This window comes from Lynx rufus, unplaced genomic scaffold, assembly GCF_022079265.1.
Source record: "Lynx rufus isolate CCGP_SWC_20201006 ecotype Redwood Valley unplaced genomic scaffold, mLynRuf1.p SCAF_4, whole genome shotgun sequence".
NCBI classification, from domain to species: Eukaryota; Metazoa; Chordata; class Mammalia; order Carnivora; family Felidae; genus Lynx; species Lynx rufus.
Genome location: NW_025814856.1, coordinates 77398379 through 77422438, shown reverse-complemented (window position 1 = coordinate 77422438; position 24060 = coordinate 77398379). Strand labels below are relative to the sequence as shown.

The window sequence follows — 24060 nt, the reverse complement described above, 5'->3', positions numbered from 1 at the left end:
TTTGCATTCTATATCATCAGCAAGTCACTTAGGACTCCTTTCAGTGGCCATTATGCTTAATAAACTGAGCATTTTCTTTTAGGTAAGTTCAAATAGTTACTCTTCTCAACACTCCTCAAGTTCAAATAACGTACTTTATTTAAAAGCTAAAAAGAAAGCATTCCTCCTTTTAATAAATGAGTTTGAACTCAGAGCAGGCTACAAAGAAAAATCCCCAACACTTTGTACACTTGGTGGAGAAATGATAGGTCTAAAAGGCTTGCCCCCCCCCCCAGAAGTGCAAATTCTTAATTATGTGATTTGAGAAAGGTCCTGGGCTTTTCTTGAGATTCCAACAAATTAGAGAAAGAGGAAAAAAAACAAAAACAAAAACAAAACAACAGAAAGCAATAGGACAATATCACCAGCAAGCTGAGCTGTACTGAATAAATTAATTGTGACAGAAGTAGGGCTAATTAGGATCAAACACAATTAGGAAAAAAAAAATATCCCTTTATTTCCCCACAAAAGGAGCCAGCTTAATTTGAGCTGTTGGATTTTTGTGGAAAAGGATTTAATTGCAGTCATTGGCAAATGATGAAAGAGAAAAGAAATATTTCCATGATTAAAAAAGATATGTATCTTCACTTTGTGGAGAGCTATTCCTTAATTCTCTAGAACTTTGAAAACCTTGAAATGGTCAGCTATTGCTAAGAGAGATCTTAAAAGTTCCCATCTCGAGAAAAATATGTAACTATGTGAGGTGTTGGATGTCAGAGTTACTATGTTAATCGTTTTGCAATATATACATCTATCAAACCATATGTCATACACCTAAAACTAATACAATGTTATGTGTCAATTGTATCTCAATAAAAATAAATAAATAAAATGGTTAGCAGTAAGAAAGAATGCATAGGAGTAAAACGAGAATTCCAGAAATAAATGCTCTGGACGGGAAAACACCAAAGTATAGAGATGGAATCTTGTGTGGATTAGTCGATGCTGTTTTCAGAAAGAAAGAGACTGCTAAATTACTTCACTCTTAAAACATCTCTCTGCAATCCATCTCCTGTCACAATTGACTCCTGAGAATTCTCTCACAATCTTTTCTGGCACTCTTCCCCCTTCTAATCAAGAGGAAAATAGCACACCATTTTATCAACACGAAACCCCTGCCCCAATCCTTTTCAGTTCTCCATGTATGTGCTGATTAAGCCAGATTCTGCTAAAACACACTTCAAGGGCTTTTTTTTTAATTATTATTTTTTTAATGTTTATTCATTTTTGAGAGAGACAGGCACGAATGGGAGGGTGGCAGAGAGAGAGGGAGACACAGAATCCAAAGCAAGATCCAGGCTCCGAGCTGTCAGCACAGAGCCTGATGCGAGGCTTGAACCCACGAACTGTGAGATCACGACCTGAGCCAAAGATGGACACTTAACTGACTGAGCCACCCAGGTGCCCTCAGGGGCTATCTTTTAAAAGTAAAAGCTGAACACAGGGCTTATATAAACGGGGTGAGATTTCTGTGTTTTTGAGAAGGGGCAGTAAGGTGTAATAGTTTAATTAAGGTGTAATAATTACATTAAACAATTGAAGATTATTTTAACCACCAGGATGTAGCACCAGGATTTGTATTTGTTAGTTCACTGCTGTGTTCCCAACACCTAGATAAATGTCTCGCACATAATAGGTACTCAGTGAACATTTGTTAAAGAATGATGAACAGCATATAAGTGAAAACTATATAGCAATGCAGAATTAGACTATGTAAACACAAATTTTCAACATTTAGGATGTGCAGGGATATCCTCCGGCTTGGCTCATCGGAGGCTTGTTCCAGAACTTGGGATTCTGGAGCATGTGGAGCAAGGGCTTAGGGTCAGCTAGGGCTCAGGTTCATCCAGGTGAGGCTCAAGAATGAGACTGTTGTTCTGTGTGTGTGTGTGTGTGTGTGTGTGTGCATGTGCAAGTGCACGTGTATGTGTGTGTATGCACACTCATCTCACGCACACACACACACACTTAGCCTTGGCTCTCAGTCCATTCTCAAGCTTGCTCCTCTGTCCTTCTGTCGATTCTGAGACCCAGAAGTAATTGTGTTCACTTCCTTTTTTGTGTTTTTCAGGAGCTGGTGTCTGTTGCTTACAAACAGGAATGCTAACTGGTATAATATTTAACTTATATTGTAAAAAAAAATTCAGCTCTTTGATTTTTCTCTTCATCAAAGACTCTATGTATATCATCAAAAACAGACCAAATGAGGCCACACATCGTCATCTTGTTTACAAGATGAATCCAATGTACTCACAGAATACCTAAAATTGCATTCATCATTTCAAAATGAACATAATGCATTCACAAAAAGAAACCTAAAGAAAACTAAGCAATTAAATATTACTCTCATTTACCAACACGACTGGAAAAATAAATGAAAACATTTAAAATTATTAGAGACTCAATTATCAGGTACTTAAATATTAAAACGATTGCATCATATCTCTCAACATGGGAAGGAGTACGAGGCCCAAGGGTGTATTCCTATTAAAATATTTTTGGGGGGGGCGCCTGGGTGGCGCAGTCGGTTAAGTGTCCGACTTCAGCCAGGTCACGATCTCGCGGTCCGTGAGTTCGAGCCCCGCGTCGGGCTCTGGGCTGATGGCTCAGAGCCTGGAGCCTGTTTCCGATTCTGTGTCTCCCTCTCTCTCTGCCCCTCGCCCGTTCATGCTCTGTCTCTCTCTGTCCCAAAAACAAATGAACGTTGAAAAAAAAAATTAAAAAAAAATATTTTTGGGGACACCTGGGTGGCTCAGTCGGTTAAGCATCTGACTTTGGCTCAAGTCATAATCTCACAGTCCATGAGCTCGAGCCCCGCGTTTGGCTCTGTGCCGACAGCTCAGAGCCTGGAGCCTGCTTCGGATTCCGTGTCTCCCTCTCTCTCTGCCCCTCCCCCACTCACACACACACACTCTCTCTCTCAAGAATAAGTAAACATTAAAAAAAAAGTTTTTAAATAAAGTAAAATATTTTCTAAAATTAAATTCCAGGGCTGCCTGGGTGTCTCGGTTGGTTAAGTGTCAGACTCTTGATCTTGGCTCAGGTCATGATCTTGCGGACTGTGAGACTGAGTCCTACATAGGGCTCTGTGCTGACAGTAAGGAGCCAGCTTGGGACTCACTCTCTCTCTTCTCTCTCTGCCCCTCCCTTGCTTGTGTGCTCTCTCAAATAAACAAATATTTAAAAAAGTGTTTCAAATGAACTTCGAACATTAAAATTTGCATATTTAGTAGAATTTCAAATATACCCTTGAATTTATAAAATTTTTTCTTTACCTTGAGGGATCTATAGTTTTCAAAACTTTAAGGCTAGAAGTCTTCACATTTCTACGTAGTATTTGCTATAAAAGAGAAAATTCCACACAGGTCTATGTCCTACAAGCATATACTTCTTTGTCACACACACACAATATACACACATACATAAAAAATATATTTACACATGTACAGATAATACATACATAATAGAAAATACATCAATATTCACACGTACTTCTAAATGTACATTTACATCCACACTCATCTGTCTTTTTAATCCTATCTTTCCAAGCATATGAACACCTAATATTTAGAAGCTGTCCTTTCCCTTAAATGGCAGTTTTAAAAATTTCAAACAGTTTGCTTGTCTCTTTTGACTGCTACAGCTTTACAAGTAGAACAAGAGAAGACATATTTACCTGATTCTTCCAACCTTGAACCTGGTCGCTCAAATTATGAATCACAGACTCTGCTTCCTGAGCTTGCTGGAGCGCATGGCCGGAGAGGGTCCAGGAGCCACGGCAGCTGGGGTCCCCACAGGACGGAAGCACGCACGGCATGTCCCCTGGTACCCCACACACCTCACAGGAGAAATGATTTATGTTGAAAAGCAACATATTGGCAGAGTTTTTTCTAATGCCACTGGGTCACTGAGGCAAAGCACTGCTCTATGCATACGTGTTTCTTCAGCAGTGGTTCATGGATACAACCCAGTAAATGTTTCTAGGTACCTAAATATCTGAATCTTTTGTTATCAGCATTGTGTCAATCAATGCCATTTTTATGCTGAGAGTTTTGGGGGAAACAGTCAAATACCTAGCATTTCTCACTAATTTCATTTTTTTAAATAAAAATTACCTTTTACTTATAGTAGAGTGGGAGGAGGAAATGATCATAATCTGTACCATTGTGGAAATAGCAAATAATATAAGTAAACATAAAACACTAAAATCAAGCCACAGTCTTACTCTGAATTGTCTCAAACTTTGACCTAGGATATAAAAAGTAAAATATAAATAAATGTATTTATATTGTTTCTATCTTATAGAACAGAGCGTATATATGTTATTTATATTTACACACTTGTAAAACATAAATAAGAAAATAAAATGTAAGACGGGGACATACAACTGAAGAGATCTGTATACCAAGTAGAAACTACAAACACTTTTACGACACCATCATGAATATTTACCTTTTCAATCAGTATTTGGATATCCGGGACTGTAATCTGCTTTAATTTTTCCAATGACAAGTTTTCTTTTGAGCTTAGCGTATCAAACATGCTATGTAAGTCATTCCTGGTTTTTTCAGAGTTTTTTATGATAGAAGTGGTTTCAGTAATTTTCTTTTCAGCAGATGATGACCTCTGATAATGCTTCTTGATAGTCTCTGAGGGATCTATATTAATGCAAATTGAGGTCAGATAAATTTTGCAAAGACAAATGCAATTATATGCTGGTTATCAAGACCGTCCTTCCACAGTTTGACCATGGGCTTGGTCTCAAAGGTCAATACAAAAATTTGCCATCCTCTTCCTTGAATTTCCACCCAATGGGGAAGGATAAGAGATAGTGAAACAGATATCCATAGAATAGGTACACAGCACTGAGGTTGATCTTGCAGACATGGGTGTGAGTGTTGGCTTTACCTTTAACCGGTCTGAGTCTGTCCTGGAGCAAATCCGTCAACTGCTTAGATTGTGTTTGATGGTAATTTGTGAGGATTAAGTGAAATAATACCAGAACACTCTGTAAAGTATTCCGCAAATGTATTAGCTATGTATTAATCAGTACCTAACCCTGACATGAGAAACCAACCCGGTTTACCTAACCATATGGAACAGGAGTTGCCGAATTTGTCCCGGAAAGGGCCAGGGAATAAATGTTTTAGGCTTGCTGGCCACCGCGTGTCTGTCACAGCTTTTCACCTCTGCCACTGTAGAGTGAAACGGCCACAAGCAATATGTCAACAAACAGGTGAGGCTGTCTCCTAACGAAACTTCACTTTGACCCCTGACGTTGAGGCCGATGGCAACGGCTCTCGTGGCAGAGTCCTTTCTACGTGCCTGCACTTCCTGTCAGTGTTCTTTCTTCCTCTTCACAGAACACTGTGAGGTCGCACTGGTGTGATCCTCCCCTCCATGTTACAAGTGAGAAGATGAGGCTCTGATGAGGTAAGTTATTTGTCTGAGGTCTCGCTGACAGTAAGAGAGAACATCAGGATGTGAAGCCAGGTGGTTTGATTCCAGAAACTATGTTCTTAAGCACATCCCTGTATTTTCCATACTTACCGTAAAATACAAATTCATGAAAGGGATATGGTACGTTTTACTGCAAATGACAGTGTAGCAGGACTTGAAATTATAACTCTTTATTTTAGGAACATTGAGGGGCAGGGTCCTGATCTTGACTCCCTACACAACCATAATTTGGGCATGAGACAACCACACCTTCCTATTGCTTGAGATGCTTTTCTGCCTTTATTTCTCTGGCAAACTTTATCTTCATTTGTGAACTCCAAGTCAGAGGTCGCCTATTTCCCAGAGCCTTTCCCAGTAAACCCAGCGAGAATTAATTCTGTTCCCCCCTGCTCTGTTCCCAGCGTGGCTTGAAGATGCTGTAATACAGTCTTGTCGCTGTTTGGGGCTGCTTCCATGCCTGTCCTCCCCACTAGACCGGAGTAACTCAGGGCAAGAACTCGCCCTTCTCCCTGCCCCATCTCTACTGCCCTGCACACGGTCAGGTGTCCCGAGGAAGCTTCAGGAATTGCTGCTGGATTGTGAGCTTGAGAGGATTAACCTGGAGGCAGTGTTCTCCTATTTGGCTCCGGTGACCGCGGAGGCATTTTCTTTTTGAAATTGTACTGAAATAGAGCTCAGGGTGATTTTGCTACATTTCAAAACATTCTGGGAAAGGTCCAGAAGCTTCATAAAATTGCCAGGAGTCCACAGTAGAAAAAAGGTCCAGACTACCTTCATCCGGCATGTTCCGGACAGAGGCCGCTCCGCTGGCCGGGTCCTGGGCAGGTGACCACAAGGCACAGAGCCCTGACTCTGGGGGACACTGGGAGGGGCTGAGCAGGCTTCAGTTTCCCCTGAGATGGACACTGTCCTCACAGCCTAATCTACACTCTGTCTCTCTGTCTGCGTGTGGATTCCTAGATGCCGGTCCAGATCTTTCGTGCCATCAACGGTTCTGAGGTGGCAATCTGGATGGCGACAGTTGAAATGTCCTTTCTCCGAGTCTCACGGTTCTTCCTTTGACTCTGAGGGAAGAGCCAAGGCTTTCTGGGCATCACTGATGTCTGTGGAGGGACAAGTTGGTTTTGGAACATCAGGGTCTAGTTCTAAAGCTGGCACCCCTCCACTCTGGGGGCAACCTCTGGGAACTCCCACAGGGCTCAGGCTTGAGGTGCTGGGGCTTGGTCTGCTTGCTTTGCAACAGGGTGAGATGATCGCGAGTGGCCTGCCTTCCACAACAGCTGTCCCGAGTTGGGAAATTACCCACCCCCCAACGCACGCCCTCCCCCCCCACCCCCGCCCTCGCCAGAGTATACGTGTCCCAGCAATCCACTGATGCATTTTCAATCCTTTCAATGGGCACCTTCTTCCAGATAGGAATCAGACCAAATCCCTTACTCTTCAGAGAGTTTATTGAGCACCATCCGTAGTTACTTCACTAAATTTAGACCTTCCATGAGGGTCATGATTCTCTTTCAGGTGGAGATCAGATGAAAACCTGGAGCATGCAGGCAGGGTAAGGAGACGCTCCCGACGACTTTGCCTTGAGATGTGCTTCGTGCACATTTTCTCTTTGCCTCTCCATTAGGTGGGTTAGGGGAGCAGGCGTTCAGGGCTGCCTCTCCCATTAGTGACAAGTTATCTGTTTCTAGATGTAAAATGGGGATCTCATCAGAGATCAGGACATGAACTAATCCAAGTTTTGCTTTTGTGTTCCATTTTGCCTCCAAGTCAATCTTGGCTCTGGCGTGGTTCCCGTTCATTTTAACAGCATAAAATGAATTAAGGGCTTTTAGTACATTACAAGACTCCAAATCTCTACAAAGGTCTTACGAGAAACGTTCGCTGAAGTCCTTTTGGCCTCATATGCCTTTGCCTTTCTGGTTGCTGGAAATGGAGTATCACACATTGCTAGCTCTACTCATTATTTTCAGCAAATGCTACCCAAGCTCTGCCAGGTTTACAAAGTCAAAATACTCATGTGCAAATAATACCTTTAATGGGTGTGTTTTCACATCCTAAAGTGCTCAGACACTATGGCAATGAGCACAGGGTGATTCACTAATGGAATGCGCTATGGATTTCATCAACCTTTGTCCATAAACGTTGATGTGCATTTTCTCTCTTACCCATGATGTTTGCAGTATGGGCCCGGGAGCGCAAATCAATTTCTTTCCGAAGATCTTCAAGTAAGAGGTCTGCCTCGTTCTTCATTCTTACCATTGTTTCTTTCAGATCTTGAAATTCATGTACTGCTTTCAGTTGCAGACTTAGCTGCATGATTTGTTCCCTAGAGGCAAAATGAGAGTAAACGTAGCAAAGCTTGTGTTACTTTTGATAGATCAGTGAAAAACACCTAAAAATTGCCCTCATTATTAGGTAGCCTCATGGTTAGAATGCATCCCTCTTCCCTGATGTGTTGTTTGACAGCTTATAGCTCTGTTTATGGTTTACCTCTTTGTTGCCAATTCAGCTGCCTGGACTGTTTCAGCACTCACTCAAAATAAGATCAGCATACAAGGTCTAGTAGAACAAAGGCTTTGAATCTTTCAATTTCAACTGTTTATACTGTTTCTGCCTCCCTTCACTTTGGGTTTCAAAAACAGGTATTCAGACATGGTTCATTTAAATCAATGAGATCCAATCTACATTCAGTTTTCAGCACAGAAGTCCTCACCCAGCCTGCGGTAAAAACCAGTTCTATCTTTAGAATAAATCTTGCTTGCAGCCAGGTTCCTTCTAGTACCACTTCTGTACAAGGTCTCAACTTTTTTTTTTACATTTATTTATTTGTTTTGAGGGGGGCGTGCAGAGAGAGAGAGGGAGAGAGACAGAGAGACAGAGAGAGAGAATCCCAAGCAGGCTCTGTGCTGTCAGTGCAGAGCCCGATGTGGGGCTCAAACTCCTGAACTGTGAGATCATGACTGAGCTGAAATCAAGACTCTATGCTTAACTGACTAAGCCACCCAAAGGTCTTAATTTTTAATTCCCATGAGTGACAAGGAGGTTTCCTTGTTGTGAGTACCCTCGGTACATTCATTCTCCTCACCTTCTTCTCAATGGCACACATATTGGTTCCACTTCAATTACTGGGTTCAGCACCCACAGTGGGTTCAAGTGAATAATTGCTACACATCCCTCGTGATCAGGAAATTCAGTGTAAATCTTGAAAAGCACAGTTGAGGAAAATTACAATATGAATCCACGGTGCTAATTTATCTCCGTGGAAGTGCCAAGCATTAGCTAACGTTTCCGAGCATTTTCTGCTCTAACTCTCCCTTCTAATTTACAGACTTTTCCTTCGGGGGCCAACTGTCAGGACTACAATTCACCAGGCTAATGATAATAATAATAATAATAATAATAACAACAATAACAGTGCAATACAATGTAGTTACTATTATAATTAGTACTCTTGAAGCACTTATAATGCATCAGTCATCGAGCTAAGTGGCTTGTCTGAGTAATTCTCACAAGAAACCTTGAAATAGAGACTGTATCCCCTTTTTGTTGATGAAGAAACAGAAGGTTGGAGAAGCTAAATAACTTGTCCACGGCCACACAGCAGTAAGTGATTTCAGTCATGGAATCTATACCCATGACGCCCTGGGTTCCCTGTCCTCCCCTCCCCCTTCCTTTGCAATTTGCCCAGCCGACCTCTTCTGTAGAACTAAACCCAGCCTGGAGAACATCAGCTGGGAGAGGGTGGCCTCTGCTGTCGGGGGTCCCTCCGCGAGGCAATGGCCAATGAAGTACAAAGAGGTGGAAGGATGGAGAAGGAAACGTATGTCTTTTTCTGAAGAAATCACGGAAGGCGTCCAGGAGGAGGTGGTGTTTTGGTGGTTGCTAACGAGGAATAGGAGCTCAGCAGGCGGAGCAGGAGAGGGCAGGCATGCTCACTGATGCTCATCAATGCTCACTGATTTCCTCATCACTCCAGGCCTGGCCCTGGGACTCCTGCTTCTCTTGCTCTCTTCTGCTCTACTGGGGTGGGGCGGGGGAGGGGGGTTCTTGTAGTCTCTGTTCAGCATGTGCACTGTGGATTGGCTCATTCTGCTTTCTCAGTTCCACTTCGTTTGCCATTTGCTATAACCACAAACCGGTGGTCCGTGGGCAAAGCGCATTCTCAAGACACATTTATTTGGCCTATATGGTACTTTTTATTTATAATGATTATTATTTAATGTTTATTTATTTTTGAGACAGAGCGTGAGCAGGGGAGGGGCAGAAACAGAGAGGGAGACACAGAATCTGAAACAGGCTCCAGGCTCTGAGCTGTCAGCACAGAGCCCGACGTGGGGCTCGAACTCACAAATTGTGAGATCATGACCTGAGCCGAAGTCGGAGACTTAACCGACTGAGCCAACCAGGCGCCCCTATACGGTGTGTTTTAAAAGCACTGTTGGGTGAGCTGGCTATATTTTAAAGTGGGTACATGTCCATAAAAATCTGGATGTCTGACATCTCTTGAAAAGTGGGGAGATCTGGGGACCCAGGGCCCTAATCCCGTGGGACAACGGTCCTTACAAGACTCTGGATGTGTCGGTTCTCACCTGCCAGCTTGACCTGGCCACGTGACTTCCCTGGGCCCCTTAGCTGCATGGCCCTTCCTCTGAACTGTCTGGGGGGACTGTATCTTCTTCCTTCTGCAACTTTGTTTTGAGAGAGAGAGTGCACATGCACATGCGCGTGTGTGAGTGGGGGAGGGGCAGAGAGAGAGGGAGAGCAAAACTCCTGCAAACCCTGAGCAAGTTCCACACTGTCAGCACAGAGCCGGACGTGGAGCGGAGCTCAATCCCACAAATGGTGAGATCGGTGAGATCGTGACCTGAGCTGGATACTTAACAGACGGAGCCACCCAGGCGCCTGCCCTCTTCCCTGTGTTAACTTTTAAGCAATTACCATCTACTTCTGGGATTTGTGCCTGGTGATAATGAATGGCCTTTTACTTCCACCTGTGTTTTATGTAACACAAACTCTTCAGCTTCAACTCTTCCTCAATCCAGGACCTTCTGTGGGGGGCAGGGGACAGTTTGCTATATAAGCACAATCCTTCTGGTTTCTTAGTAGACTATATGCTCAGGAAAGGGCAGAAACTATATCCAATGCCTCCCGGTTTTGCCCAGAGCACTTGGCAAACTTTTTTCTGCAAAGGTCCAGATAGTAAACATTTTAAGCCTTGGGGGCCATTAGTCTCTGTCACAACTACTCTACTCTGCCATGGTCCTGGGAAAGCAGCCACAGAGGATATGGCGACAAATGGACTCGGGTGCTTTCCAGTGAAACTTCATTTACACAACTAGGGGATATGTCGGATTTTGCCTGCGGTTTGCTGACCCCTGGCCCATAATTTCCGGAAATGTTTGACGAATGAAAAAAAGGAATCAACGACATCTAATAAAAATGACTATGCATTTGGAAGAAATTGTCATACTTATTACAGGACTTTGCAGTAATGTAGGCGTTTCTCAACAACTGAAGAATTTGGGAAGATTTAGCAAATCTTCCCATGTGCATGACTGAAAAAAATATATTTGTATTATAAACTACCCTATTGCCAATTTTGCATCTTTCAGCTCTGCTGGGTTTGGGCTTTCCCAAAGCAAGCTCTTAACGACTGCCTTTTTGTTATAATCAATGGCATCTGGAAAGATCACATGTAATCCTAACTAGGTAAGAAAGAGACAGCCAGCCATGATCACCAGCCTGGTTATTAACTGAATTATTTCCCTAGCGTCCGCATAGGTATGTTTCTCAGCTGAAAGCTGTTAAAGTTCAAAAGGGGTTCAGGTAAATCGGGAACTTGGCTATCTATTGCTTATGCACAAATCTTACCGAACAGAGTCTTGATAATCCTTGGCTTTTAAGAATTCCCCAGATGAGAAAACAGGATGTTTTAAAATCCTTTCTATTTCAGACATGTTCTCTCTGAGGCCTTTGAAGTCGGCCTCACAGACAAGCAGGGTCTCTGTTTTATCTTCCGTGTGAGCAGCCAGCCCAATTAACCCTTGCACTGCTTTGGAGAGGGAAGCAGCAGCACGGTCCCACTGATCAAAGCACCGGTGACACGGAAGACAGGCAGGGAATTCCTGGCCGTGACCCCGGGCACAGCGATCGCAGCGAGGGCCGCTCACACCCTCCCGACAGCGGCACATGCCTGTGTTCTGGTCACAGACGGGCTTCTGGGTACCTTCTGTGTTGCAGTCACATGCTAAAACACAAGAGAGAAGGAGCAGAGAATGTCAGTCCCTTGACCTTTTGTTTAGGACTAGCTCAAGAATAAAGTACACTCCTCTCTCCCGAGAATGTCCCCAGTTCCCATTTCATTTATTTATTTATTTATTTAGAGAGAGCATGCACGCATGTACGAGTGGGGAGAGGGGCAGAAAGAGAGAGAATCCCAAGCAGGCTCCGTGCTATCTGCACAGAGCCCGACCTGGGGCTCAATCCCATGAACCTTGAGATCATGACCTGAGCTGAAATCAAGAGTCAGACGCTTAACTGATTGAACCACCCAGGCACGCCCCTCCCCACTCTACCCCCATGCCCATTTCTGAGGGGAACATTTAAAATTGGTATAATTATAGAGACCCAGGCAATGGTCATTAAATACAGCATCCCTCTTTCCATTCCACTAACAAACCAGTTCGTGGTTTCTTTTCTTTTCTTTAAAGTTTATTTACTTTTGACAAAGAGAGAGAGAGTGTGAGCATGAGCTACGGAGGGGCAGAGAGAGAGGGAGACACAGAATCCAAAGCAGGCTTCAGGCTCCGAGCCATCAGCACAGAGCCCAATGCAGGGCTCGAACTCACAAGCTGTGAGACCATGACCTGGGCTGAAGTTGGATGCTTAACCGACTGAGCCACCCAGGCGCCCCTACTTCGTACTTTCTATCTGGAAAATCTCAGGGACCGTCTTTACTGTGCAAGGGTTCATGCTCGGGCTTCTTTACCAATTCGGGTAACATGGATCTACTGGTGGTTGACACATACTCCCCCACGGGTGGCTCAGGCATGTCAGAGACTCTCTCAGAATTCTCCTGAACACCCTCTCTCTTAGTAAAACCCAGCCTGGGTGTGTGGACCCATGCTGTTTTCCATTCTATAAGGCGAATTAGTCCATTCTCAAAAAAGGGGGGAAATCGCTCGTTCGGATTCACCCAAAGGAGTTGAAAACTTACGTCTGCACAAAAACCTGCAGACAGGTGTTTACAGAAGCTTTGTTTATAATTGCCCAAACTTGGAAGCAACCAAGATGTCCTGCAGTAGGTGAGTAGGTAAATGAACCATGGTGTAAGGGATATTTTTCAGGGCTAAAAAGACACGAGCTTATCCAGCCATGAAAAGACATGGAGGGATCTTAAATGCATCATATTACCTAGTGGAATAGATCAATCTGAAAAGGCTACATACAGTAGGATGCTGACTACCAGACATTCTGGAAGAGGCAAAACTATGGAGATAGTAAAAAGACGAGTGGTTGGCATGGGCTGTGGGAAGAGGGGTGGAGACAGCAGAACGGGTGGAGGGCAGAGGTTTTTAGGGCAGTGAAAATATTCCATGTGATACCATAATGGGGGATACACATCCTTATACATTTGTCCAAAGGCACAGGATGGAAAATACCAAGAGTGAACCATAAAGTGAACTATGGACTTTGGTGGTTATGGTTTATAGTTTCATCAGTTGTGACAAATGTGTCACTGTCTTGGGGATGTTGATAATGGGGAAGGCTATGCATGGAGGGGCGGTGGGGACATACGGGAAATCTCTGTACCTTCCTCTCAATTTTGGCATGAACCTAAAACTGCTCTCAAAAAAATAAAGTCCTTTTAGAAAGGGAAAAATTAATTTTGTCTTAGTTAAAAAAAAACCCACAAAAAACAAAACTAATGCCGCATGTACTTCATTTGAGTAGGTTTCTGATAAAGGCGGAGGATGGAGGAGGGACAGAACTATGGAAGTTACAGCAATTTCCAAAAGGTCAGGAATCATTAGCCTAACTGCAAGGAACAAGTGATTTTAAAATGCATTTTTGGGGCACCTGGGTGGCTCAGTGGGTCAAGCATCGGCCTCTCGGTTTTCGGCTCGTAATCTCACGGATCATGAGTTCGAGCCCCACATGGGGCTCTGTGCTGGCAGCACGGAGCTTGCTTGGAATTCTCTCTCTCTCTGCCTCTCCCTTGCTCACTCTCTCCGTCTCTCAAAAAAGTAGATAAATACACTGAAAAAATAAAAATAATTTTAAAAATTTACAAAATGCATTTTACAGCCTGAGTAAAAATGTCAATGACAAATAAAAGCTGATTAACATGCTAGGCTCCTTAACTAGATGCCATCTATCCAGTATGTTCACTTTGGCCTCAGCAGGAACCCCCTTGGGGGCAACACTAGGTCAACTTCACCAGCTGGAGGCCCAAGTTCCTCTTATAAACTACCCTTCCCCAGGAGCGTCAGGGGGGGTCTGTGGCCTGAGCTGATCATTTGCAAAGTTTTCTCTATAAAAGATGAAATCTTTTCAGAAAATAAGATTATTGAAATATTAGAGGGGCACAGAGGAAGAGGCTTAGACGGATTTTCCAGGAACCAAAATTCCTCCCTGGTTTTTAATGTAGCAATTACACTTAGAAAACTAAGTGGGACCGGGAAACCGCTGAGCATACGTATTTGAATGGGGCAAGGAGATAAAGGCAATTTATTTTGGTCACAAAAGCACATTTATAGGGGCACCTAGGTGTCTCAGTCGGTTAAGCGTCCGACTCTTGATTTTGGCTCAGATCATGCATGATCTCATGTTCGTGAGATCAAGCCCCACATCAAGCTCTGGGCTGACAGCATGGAGCCTGCTTGGGATTTTCTCTCCTGCTCTCTCTGCGTCTCCCCTGCTCTCTCTCTCTCTCTCAAAATAAATAAATAAATCTAAAGAAAAAAAGCATGTTTATAAAGGAATAGAAAGGAGGAAAGAGTTACCATGTGTGGCTATGTAGAGGTGCACGTGATTAGCACACCACATCCGATATTTATTTGGATTGACTTCTTTCAACAGCAGACTTTAGAGATTCAAAAATCCCTCCTCCTAGAATCAACCCATATTCTAAATCTGTGCCATCCAGGGGCGCCTGGGGTGTCTCAGTTGGTTAAGCATCCGACTTTGGCTCAGGTCATGATCTCACGTCTCACGGGTTCAAGTCCTGCATCGGGCCCTGTGCTGACAGCTTGGAGCCTGGAGCCGGCTTCGGATTCTGTGTCTCCGTCTCTTTCTGCCCCCTTCCCCGCTCACGCTCTATTCTCTCTCAAAAATAAATAAACATTAAAAAATTGTTTTTAATCTGTTCTGTCCAATATGGTAGCCACTTACCACAGGTGGCTACTGGAATTTAAATGAATGACACACGCAGTTCTGTCCCTCATTTGCACCAGCCACATTGCAAGCACCCACCAGCGCACAGGCTGGTGGCTCCTGTGCTGGGTAGCGCCGACCGGACCATTTCCATCTCTGCAGAAAGTTCCTCGGGATGGTGCTGCTCTAAATCCCACAATCAGTGCTAAGACAAGGGACAAAGGGCACTAGAACACAAACTCCAGGAGATTGGTGGGGGGGGGGGATGGGGCTTGCCTTACTGGTCATGACTTACAGGCATGCGATGCATATCTTAAAATAAATCAGTGAGTATGTGAAAGGCCCAGAGGTATGAGATCCAAGGTGAGGAAACACCCCCTCTGCTGGCTTCCTATGAAGCACACAGGCTGCTGGCTTCCTGTCCTTCCATCGAGAAACTGTTTTTGTCAACATGCTTCCGAATAGCAGAAAACTGGCTACAAGTCATGACCTCTGAGGTCTGTTCTGTTTTAGTGACTGAAAAATTGCAATACAGGCTTCAACTTTTAATATAGACTAACATTTAAACTAGCCTAAAGTTTCATTTACTTTTTTACTTTTTTTTTTTTTAATTTTAGAGAGAGAAAGAGAGCACAAGCAGGGGAGGGGCAGAGGGAAAAAGAATCTCAAGCAGGCTCCACACTCAGTGTGGAGCCGATGCGGGGCTTGATCCCACGACCCTGGGATCATGACCTGAGCCGAAATCAAGAGTCGGATGCTCGACCTACTGAGCCACCCAGGTGCCCTTAGCACAAAGTTTTAATACAGGAGAAAAAAAATCTTTTTATAAGGCTACAAAAAATATTACTTTCAAAACTATGATTAAAGTTTGTGAATTTTCTACCAAATAAAGACATTTAAAATTCAGCTGGTTCATAGCATACCCATGGAAGGACCAGGTTGATAGTCCTCATGTTTTTAGAATTACCCATACTTACGAAGGCATCGCCCCAGTGGATCACCATAATAATTTTCCTTGCACTCACTGCAGTGTTTCCCATCGTAGCCTAATTTACACGGACACTGGCCTGTAAGCTGTGAGAACAGTCATGGGTGAGGAATTGACAAGCTTTGCGATCTAAAAAAAATAATGCATTTTAATACAAAACAGTTTTCCCTCCAGTGATTTAGAACATACAGCTGTGCAAAGGCAGAGGAAGGATGATGGTTCCCACGGCCAGCAACCACCCTCGACAATACCAAGGATCAGGAGCTAATGTGTTTTGGCTCAGGGCCCCTGAATATACCGCCTGCTTCCAGCTGTTCAAGGACAGGTGGCCCCAAACTGGGAAATATACACAGATGTAAATGAAAACAAAACACATAATGGGAAACGGTCTGCATTCTTTTCTTTTACAGTGTTATGGGAGTTCACTCCTAACACAGAGAGGCCACGGACCTGGACTGACATTCATCAATTAATCTGGCAAATCGTGATTCCATTACGGAATGTGCGATGGGGTTTCTCCCAATTGGGCTCGTGTTTTGCTCAACAAAACAACATTTTTTTTGCAATTGAGGCTTAATCATTAAAAAAAATATTTTAATGTGTATTTATTTTTGAGAGAGAGAAAGAGAGAGCACGAGTGGGGGAGGGGCAGAGAGAGAGGGAGACACAGAATCTGAAGCAGGCTCCAGGTTCCGAGCGGTCAGCACGGAGCCTGATGTGGGGCTCGAACCCACAAACCGTGAGATTGTGACCTGAGCCGAAGTCGGACCCTCAACCAACTGAGCCACACAGGCACCCCAGTCATTTAATGATAGTTATGAACTGTGTTTTGGGGAGAGGTCTGATTGTTTTGTGCATCCTCCCAACTGGATCCTTGACCAGCTTTTCTGAAAATGGAGGAGGTTAGAAAATTAACCGTAGAAAAATACAGAAGCAAATCATTATTGTCACGGTCCTAGGTTATTCTTGACCAAATAAATCTGCTTAAACAACTCTGTAAGTCGCTCAATTTATAAAACGGCTGGATCTACCAAGCTTCTACCCATCTTTGGAGTCCCATGAGCTTCTGCTCAAATGTAAGGAGTTATGGGGAGCCTACTGTCCCTGAGGCCTGTCATTCTTCTGGTTGTTCTTAACTGTTGCACAATGATTTCTCACACAGTGAGATTTCTCGCACATTTCTCACACGATGATTTCTGACGCAGAATCTGTTCCTTCGTAACTTGCTCCCATCACTCGGTGTCCTGTCTTATGGAATCGCGCAAAACAAGCGGTCTCCCACTTCCTCTCCTTACGGCCCTTCTCCCAGCTAGAGATGGCTGCTCTCAATTTGCATTTGCTTCTTCTCTTCAGGCTGACTACCCATAATTCCTTCAAGCCTTCATCACAGAATAGCAATGGTTCTATTCACTCTCCGGGTCGTCTTCCTTTGGACACGCACCAGTCCGTATGTCAATATGACGTTTAAAACGTGGTTCTCAGGGAGAACAGCAATGTTCCTACAGCTGCCTGACCCGCACAGGGGACAGTGGGATAATGGCTGCCCTGAACTTGGGCCTGGCATTCCCACTACTCCAGCCTGAATGGACATTGTCTCTTTGGCAGCCTGGCCACACTGCTGGCTCAGCTGAAGCACAGAGCGAAAATCCTCAGATGTTTTTCATGCAAGCTGGTGCCAAGCTATTACTCCCACCCTGTATTTATGCAATGGATTTTAAAAACCGAATTGCAAAACTTCACTTTTATCCTGGTAACATTTCATCTTCTTTGCAGCCAACGGGACAGCCCGTCAGGATATCTTGCCTCTTGTTCTGGCTTTATCACATTGGCATCCCACTTTGCAATATCTGCAAATTTGATAATATTTGAGAAGCATGTTTCTCCAACTCCATCTAAACTGTTGATGAAAATATTGGATGGCGCATTTGGATCTCTCTGTAATAAGGCACTAGGGATGCTTTACTGGTTGACATAGAGACATTTATCAGTGGTTGTTTAAACAGCTGGAAATAGAAATATCTACCTGTCTCTTCTATATTCCATTAAAAGTGTTCCCTGATTTTAAAGAGCAACCTTCCGGGGCGCCTGGGTGGCTCAGTTGGTTATGTATCCAACTTCGTCCAACTTCGGCTCAGGTCATGACCTTGCGGTACATGGGTTTGAGCCCCATGTCGAGCTCTGCGCTGACCTCTCGGAGCCTGGAGCCTGCTTCAGATTCTGTGTCTCCCTCTCTCTCTGCCCCTCCCCTGCTCACACGCTCTCTCTCTCAAAAATAAATAAACATTAAAAAAAATTTAAAGAGCAACCTTCCCCAAGGAATCCCCAATGGACCAGACAATCCCAAATACCCTTGTCATAAGAGGACTTTTTGGTTAAACCAATGCCATCTGACTTTCACCTTGAGCTTCCCTTAGCCTCCATGACTGAACTGTGGTCTTTGTCGAGTGCTGTTGCAAATATACTTCCTAAAAGGTCTGAGAAGCATGCCAGACAGTGATGTCATGAACGTTGGGAGTTCCTCTTGAATTAGGAAGCCAAGAAGTCATGGGGAGAGCTACCATTTTGTTTCATGATTGCTGGCTGCAGGTGTGAGGAGTGGAGGGGGATATGAGACAGGTGTGGTCACCTAGTAGTCAGATACCACTCTCCAATAAAAAGAACCAGCACTCCCTAAAGAAATGGCTGATTCTTGGGGGCGCCTGGGTAGCTCAGTCGGTTAAGCGACCGACTTCGGCTCAGGTCATGATCTCGCTGTCTGTGAGTTCGAGCCCCGTGTCAGGCTCTGTGCTTGTGGTGACAGCTCAGAGCCTGGAGCCTATTTCAGATTCTGTGTCTCCCTCTCTCTCTGACCCTCCCCCATTCATGCTGTCTCTCTGTCTCAAAAATAAATAAAACGTTAAAAAAATTAAAAAAAAAAAGAAATGGCTGATTCTAGGATGGGGGCAGGAAACACATCAGATGAGTTTTGAGTATCTTGTCAGGCAGAAAGGGCTTAAAAAAAACCCAAACCCAACAATGCTGGGGTAAAAGGGATGCAGAAACCAAATGAAATAGCTCCCAATGACCAAAGCTGGAATAACCTGAACAGCAAAATAAAGCAGTATTGGATTATAACTTGAAGTATAATATAAATACCCATGACTCCATATGGATATTAAAAAATAACAAATGAAGAAAGGGGGGATGATGGATAAATCTCCTGTGCAGAAGAATTCCAAGTAATTTACGGAGACACTCTGCCCTCAAGGCAGGAGTATGAAACTCCCCACTCCTCAAGCATAGACAGTGCATGGTGACTTTCTTCCAAAGAGCATAGTATGGAAAGGAGGAAAAAGAGTAACTTTACAGCAGAGAAACATGACAAACATTACTTCAGCCAGGTGATTGAGATTTGCGTCTACAGTGATAAGGCGTGCACACAGTGTCGAGTCCTGATAGGGTGTGATGAGCATCACATTTTCTCTCCGCGGGCCTCATCCTCAAACCCATAATCCAAGTCTAATCACGAGAAAAACACCAGGTAAATTTGAATAGAGGGACATTTTACAAAATCCTCCTCAAAATTGTTAAGCTCATCAAAACTAAGGAGAGCTTCATCGATGGAGGGTGGGGGAGAGGGGAAAGTGGGTGATGGGCATTGAGGAGGGCACCTGTTGGGATGAGCACTGGGTGTTGTTTGGAAACCAATTTGACAATAAATTATATTCAAGAAAAATAAGGAGAGCCTGAGAATCATCACGACAAAGAGGAGCTGAGGCTACATGAACGATTAAGTGTCATGTGATGTTCTGGATGGGATCTTGGAACAGAAAAGGGATGTTAGGGATAAAACTCAGGAAACCTGCATAAATTACGGACATTAGTTAATGATAATGTATCAATATTAGTTCACTGATTGTGGTAAATCTACGATACTAATGTAAGATGTTAAAAATAGAGGAAACCTCGTGTGGGGTACATCTTCTCTGTACTATCTTCACAGCCTTTCTGTAAATCTATTTTATTTTTTTTTCAACGTTTTTTATTTATTTTTTTTGGGACAGAGAGAAACAGAGCATGAACGGGGTAGGGGCAGAGAGAGAGGGAGACACAGCATCGGAAACAGGCTCCAGGCTCCGAGCCATCAGCCCAGAGCCTGACGCGGGGCTCGAACTCACAGACCACGAGATCGTGACCTGGCTGAAGTCGGACGCTTAACCGACTGCGCCACCCAGGCGCCCCTGTAAATCTATTTTAAAATAAACAATTTATTAAGGAAAAAAAGGGCATGGTGAGTGTGTGGGTGTGGGTTGGAGCAGGAGGGTGGGAGAGAAAGATAAAGAAAAAAAAGAAAGGAAAACACAGTCTGTGTATGAGAACTACCCTTCAAAGGTTTACATGCATTAGACTTGACCTTTGAAAAGTTGAACAGCAGAGGTGAAATTGGAGATGAGCCATGGTTATCATTATGATTATTATTAGTTGGGAAAACTCCAGCTTCTAAAATTGGCATTCTGATTCCAATTATACCCTGGTCCCTATATTGTGGATTCACTCTAAATTTCTTGTCACTGTTTCATCCTTCCCTCCAATCTCTATTAATGTGAAAAGTGTCTCAAAGAATATATTAAGCCCCAAGCCCTAATCATGACATGAATAGTTTTTTTTCCATAAATAGATAATGTCATACTAATTTTAAACATGCTCAGGGTACCTGGGTGGCTCAGTCGATTGAGCATCCGCCTTTTGATTTCAGCTCAGGTCATGATCTCATGGTTCGTGAATTTGAGCCCCACGTTGGATTCCATGCTGACAGTGTGGAACCTGCTTGGGATTCTCTCTCTGCCTCTCTCTCTCTCTGCCCCTCCACCACTTGATCTCTCTCTCTCTCTCTCTCTCTGTCTCGCTAAATAAACTTAAAAAATTTGTATGCTCATTGTTTTATTGACTAAAGATCACATGTGCAGTTAAGTAGCATTAATCACATGTTAAGCAATGTGGATTTGCTCCTAGTGTATTACCCTGCATTCTTCAGGAACAATTAATGCTGGTCTGGTAAGTAACGAGGACATCTTATTTTACCCATACATAAACCAACTGGTGAAGGGTAGGGAACGACAGCTCAATTGTTTTTTTAATTATTATTTTTTTTAATTGAGAGAGAGAGAAAGAGCATGAGTGGGGTAGAGGGGCAGAGGGAGACAGAGAGAGAATCACAAGCAAGCTCCAGGCTCAGCACAGAGCCTGATGCGGGGCTCGATCCCATGACCCTGGGATCGCGACCTGAGCTGAAACCAAGAGTCAGATGCTCAACTGACTGAGCTGCCCAGGCGTCCCGACAGCTCAGGTTTTGAAAATGGAACTGTGGGCTCTGGAAGCACCTGTTGATTTTCATTCTGATAAATAATTCTGACCAATGATCAATTTCTTGGAGCTTCCCTAGGATTATACATATGCTACAGGGAAAAAGAGAAGGTTGTCTGTATTTCGCTGCGTGTGAATCCAACTTCCCCAGTCACAGAGAGGTGTGGAGAAAACTGAAGCAGGCAAAACTTAACCTTGAGACCCTCATTCTCTTTTTTAGTCCTTTCCATTCCTTGATAAATGCATCTCTCCCCATAGAAGGCCAATCCTGTTTAAAAACATTAACTAGCAACAGTCCATAAAGAAAGCATCATTTACAAATTTGGAAACCATGTCTCCCCATCACTTCCTACTCCAGCACCCTGGTAACTTCCAAATGTCTTGCCTGGTCACAGTGGCCACTGTGAGAGGTCCGGGGGTCGCAGTTGCATGGCTGACATCCTCTGCCAGGGACCAGATTCCAGTATCCGTCAGCACAACGGTCACAGGTCTGGCCTGTGACGTTGGGGAGACAAGGACATGCGCCAGTGTTGGGGTCACAGAGGCAAGCTCCCTGACCAGGGGGACACGCAGCAGGAGTCACACCGGAAGGATGGCAGGAACACCCTGGGACAACAGAGCCATTGCTGGAGGTAAATTAGGCAGTAACACTGGCTTTCAACAAACTGTACAGACAGCTTTTCAGACCTGGATGCATCATTCCTCCAAATGGCTCAAGGCAGAAACACCTGGCAATATTTCAGATTTATCAAAGAATCTAAGTAAGCTGAATCCATTCAACTCTCTTTGGTTTCCCGAAATAGCAAGTTCATGTGGTTCGGCCAATTGTGTTCTAAGAGCTCACAATTAGGATGACTGAAAACCTTGCTTTTTCCTCATGCTATTCATGATCTGAAAATAAACAGTCTATTAAACTGACTTGGGTCCACTGACACAGTTAAATATCTCCTAAAAACAAGTAGTTTTTTTAAAAATTTTAATGTTTATTTTTCAGAGAGAGAGAATAGACAGGGACACAGAGAGAGAATAAGCAGGGGCAGAAATAGAGGGAGACACAGAATCTGAAGCAGACTCCAGGCTCTGAGCTGTCAGCACAGAGCCTGATGCGGGGCTCGAACCCACAAAGTGCGGGATCATGACCTGGGCCGAAGTCAGATGCTTAACTGACTGAGTCACCTAGGCATCCCCGCCTTCTTTTTTATTAAAAAAAATTTTTTTTAACGTTTATTCATTTTGGAGATAGAGAGAGACAGAGCATGAACGGAGGAGGGTCAGAGAGAGGGAGACACAGAATCTGAAACAGGCTCCAGGCTCTGAGTGGTCAGCACAGAGCCCGACGCGGGGCTCGAACTCACGGACCTCGAGATCATGACCTGAGCCGAAGTCGGACGCTTAACCCACTGAGTCACCCAGGCGCCCCTCCCCCCTTCTTTTTTAAATCACAGAATCAAACCCTTGCCCTCTTCTTCATCAGTGATTCTTGAATTTATACATTAAAGACACTGGATGAACTAGTTCCAGGGCAGATTCCTGGAGATTCAATTCAGTGGGTCGGAGGTAGTCTAGGAATCTGCCTGTTAATATCCCAGCCCAGTCCCCAGGTGATTCTGGCACAGTGCACAGTGGGCCACACTTCACTGCCATAGCCCCCCCCCCCCCCCCCGCCGGAAGCCCAGCAGACTTACTTCTGCAGGTCTGATTGATGGCCGATCCAAAGTGACCCGGTTTGCAGAACTGGCAGTTGGGTCCCTGAGTGTCGTGCAGACATCTAAGGCACTCCCCTGTTACCTGGCTGCAGGACTCTGGATCAGTCACATCGATGTTGTTATTGCAGGCACATGGCCGGCAAGGTGCTCCTGAAATTCTGGGATTTCCATAGAAACCTGCAGAGCATTCGCCACACTGCTTACCTGAAAGAAGGAGAGAGGCAAAGGGAGTAAGAAGAGAGGTGTGTGTGTGTGTGTGTGTGTGTGTGTGTGTGTGTGTGTGTGTTGGGGGAGCAGGGTGGAGACTGTTATAGAGAATAATGAATAATTAGGTGATTTTAGGGGTAACGGGAGGTCACACACTGGAGATGAAGAAGAAAACGTGTTCTGAATTAAAGCAAAACGTTCATTTTAATTTCTTATCCATTCAGAGAGTAAAATGGTTGTTCAGAACTAAGAAGTCCTTAGTGAAGAATGCAAGAGTGCATTCTAGTCTTTCTTCAAAAACCACAGAGTGGTGGGCACAGGGATCCCTGGATCCTTATATAATGGGGGTCACCTGAGTGTGCCTTGGGACCCAAAGCTAATCTGAGCCCCTGTTCTGGTCCTGGAGGTGAACGTGCAGCACCCTGAGATGTGTGTCTAGCAGTGAAGATGGTGACAGTGGTTTTGTTGATGTACGAACCCCGGAGGGTGTCTTTATCAAGTGCTGTCTGGGGAAACCATGCCTGTTACCTTTCCAACCACCGGGCAATGGTAGTCAGTTAGGTGCCTCAACTCTGGGTCTGCTCCCCTCATTTTGGGTCATCCTAGTTAGGAATTCTCTTGTTGGCCAGTCATGGTCTTAGTTCTTAAAAACTGACCAACCAAGCCAAAATGTACATGGAAGAGATCAGAATCATGTAGAGACATAGGCAGCAAATAAGACAAAATTAGCCGTATAATTTATTATCATCACGGTAATTATCATTGAAGAAAACTTCAGCACCAGAGTTTCAAAATATGATTAAGTCGAGTGGCTTTTATGTTTTTTTCCTTGTTTGCATCACACACACACACACACTCACACACACACACACACACACACACACACATGCACACACTCATGCTTAAACTCTTCAAAATAAAATGTTTGGTAGAGAGACA

General features: G+C 44.1%; 1 protein-coding gene across 1 annotated transcript in view; it reads right to left on the bottom strand.

Annotated features, from left to right (window-relative positions):
* Window positions 1–24060, bottom strand: part of LAMB4 (laminin subunit beta 4) — a 98802-nt gene that overhangs the window by 17046 nt on the left and 57696 nt on the right. Inside the window, exons 21-27 of the mRNA XM_047097118.1 lie at window positions 22894–23118; window positions 21594–21814; window positions 15855–15951; window positions 11374–11749; window positions 7668–7828; window positions 4492–4697; window positions 3716–3877 (exon numbers count right to left, since the gene is read on the bottom strand). Of these exons, the coding sequence (XP_046953074.1) occupies window positions 3716–3877; window positions 4492–4697; window positions 7668–7828; window positions 11374–11749; window positions 15855–15951; window positions 21594–21814; window positions 22894–23118 (1448 nt within the window). The remainder of the gene's footprint in view (window positions 1–3715; window positions 3878–4491; window positions 4698–7667; window positions 7829–11373; window positions 11750–15854; window positions 15952–21593; window positions 21815–22893; window positions 23119–24060) is intronic.